Raw genomic sequence first — 1,427 nt, 5'->3', positions numbered from 1 at the left:
AGAGGAGTTCCAGGAAGAAGATGGGGAACTAAGAAAGTTATTAGTTTAAAAAGAAAAGAAAGAAAGAAAAAGAAAATTGGTTCTGGTGCATGCCCACTGCCCCCTGCCTCCTCCCCCAGCCCCCCGCACTGCGCCGACCTCTCAGGAATCCAGTCCAGGCTTTGCGCTGAGCTCGCAGCCCGACGCAGCCCGGCCTCTGGCGAGAGCCAATCGGAGGGCGCCTCTCAGCACGTGGAGGAGAGAGACTCCAGAGCTCAGCGCTCCCTGCTCACTACACTTGTTACCGCTTGTCCTGTGCGCCGAGAGGGCGAGCTCGGGCCGCGAACCGGGCGGGAGCGGGCAGCGGGCAACGGAGGGAGGCAGAGAGGCACAAAGATCGCAGTAATATCCACTATAACCAGCCATCTAACCCCACCCCAAACACACACCCATTCATCCCGCCCAACGGGAGAGGCAGCCAGCGGTCCGCACTCTGCGCCCAGGGAAAAAGCCCCAACCATGAGCAATCAGTACCAGGAGGAGGGCTGCTCCGAGAGGCCGGAGTGCAAAAGTAAATCTCCAACTTTGCTCTCCTCCTACTGCATCGACAGCATCCTGGGCCGGAGGAGCCCTTGCAAAATGCGGCTGCTGGGAGCCGCGCAGAGCTTGCCCGCTCCACTGGCCAGCCGCGCCGATCAGGAAAAGGCCGTGCAAGGTAAGGCTGTGCCCCTTAGGTGGCTGCAAAGAGCTTTGGGCACTGGTTTGGATGTTCGATGTTGGGGGCCAGGAGCCTGGGGTTGTCAACTTAGAGACATAGGAAAGTGAGAGGGAAACTCTCAGGCCTGCTGCTTCAAAGCGAGGTAATCATCTCGCCAGAGGCTGTCTCTTCTTCCCTCTGGGCTTCCAGAAAAAGCAGAGGCCCAGCTTCGCTTCTGGGAGTCCTTAGGTTTTCAGTGTTGATCGTTAGGTCGTTTCAATGCCACTTTGGGTGGCCTTAATGTGCTCTGAAGAGGGGCGACAAGTCAGAAACAACAGATGCCCGATCGACCCTTGTAGCTTCAACTTGAAGACCAGAAACCCAAAAGCCAGTGAATGGGATCTCCGGGCAGGGTGAGCCCTGGCCTTTCCTTTTTGGAAGATTTCTTTATACGCAGTGGTTGTTTTTGTTTTGCCTTTTTAAAAAAAAAAATGTAGATTACTTGTGACTTTTTAAACCCAAGTTTTCTAGAAAACATCTCCCTGGGATTCCCCAAATGGTCTTTCTTATATTTGAAATGTATGAATTGTGTAGCTTCTGGGTGCTATATTTTCTCCGCTTTTATTTTTTTTAAATAGTTGCGCTATTAAGATGTTCAAAAGGTTTTATTTTTTTCCAAAATTAAAAATTCCAGAACTGTCGTATTGCCCTGAACCTCTTGCACCCGAGTTTCGCCTTGAGCAGGCTGCAG

General features: G+C 52.4%; 1 protein-coding gene across 1 annotated transcript in view; it reads left to right on the top strand.

Annotated features, from left to right (window-relative positions):
* The first annotated feature begins 267 nt into the window (after positions 1 to 267).
* Positions 268 to 1,427, top strand: part of ARX (aristaless related homeobox) — a 10,159-nt gene continuing 8,999 nt past the window's right edge. Inside the window, exon 1 of the mRNA XM_027775711.1 lies at positions 268 to 694. Coding sequence (XP_027631512.1) covers positions 499 to 694 — 196 coding nt within the window. The 5' untranslated portion in view covers positions 268 to 498. The remainder of the gene's footprint in view (positions 695 to 1,427) is intronic.

The sequence above is a fragment of the Tupaia chinensis genome, unplaced genomic scaffold, assembly GCF_000334495.1.
Source record: "Tupaia chinensis unplaced genomic scaffold, TupChi_1.0 Scaffold000600_1, whole genome shotgun sequence".
Classification (NCBI taxonomy): Eukaryota; Metazoa; Chordata; class Mammalia; order Scandentia; family Tupaiidae; genus Tupaia; species Tupaia belangeri.
The sequence above is the reverse complement of the archived record's forward strand: the minus strand, read 5'-3'. Positions and strand labels throughout refer to the sequence as shown.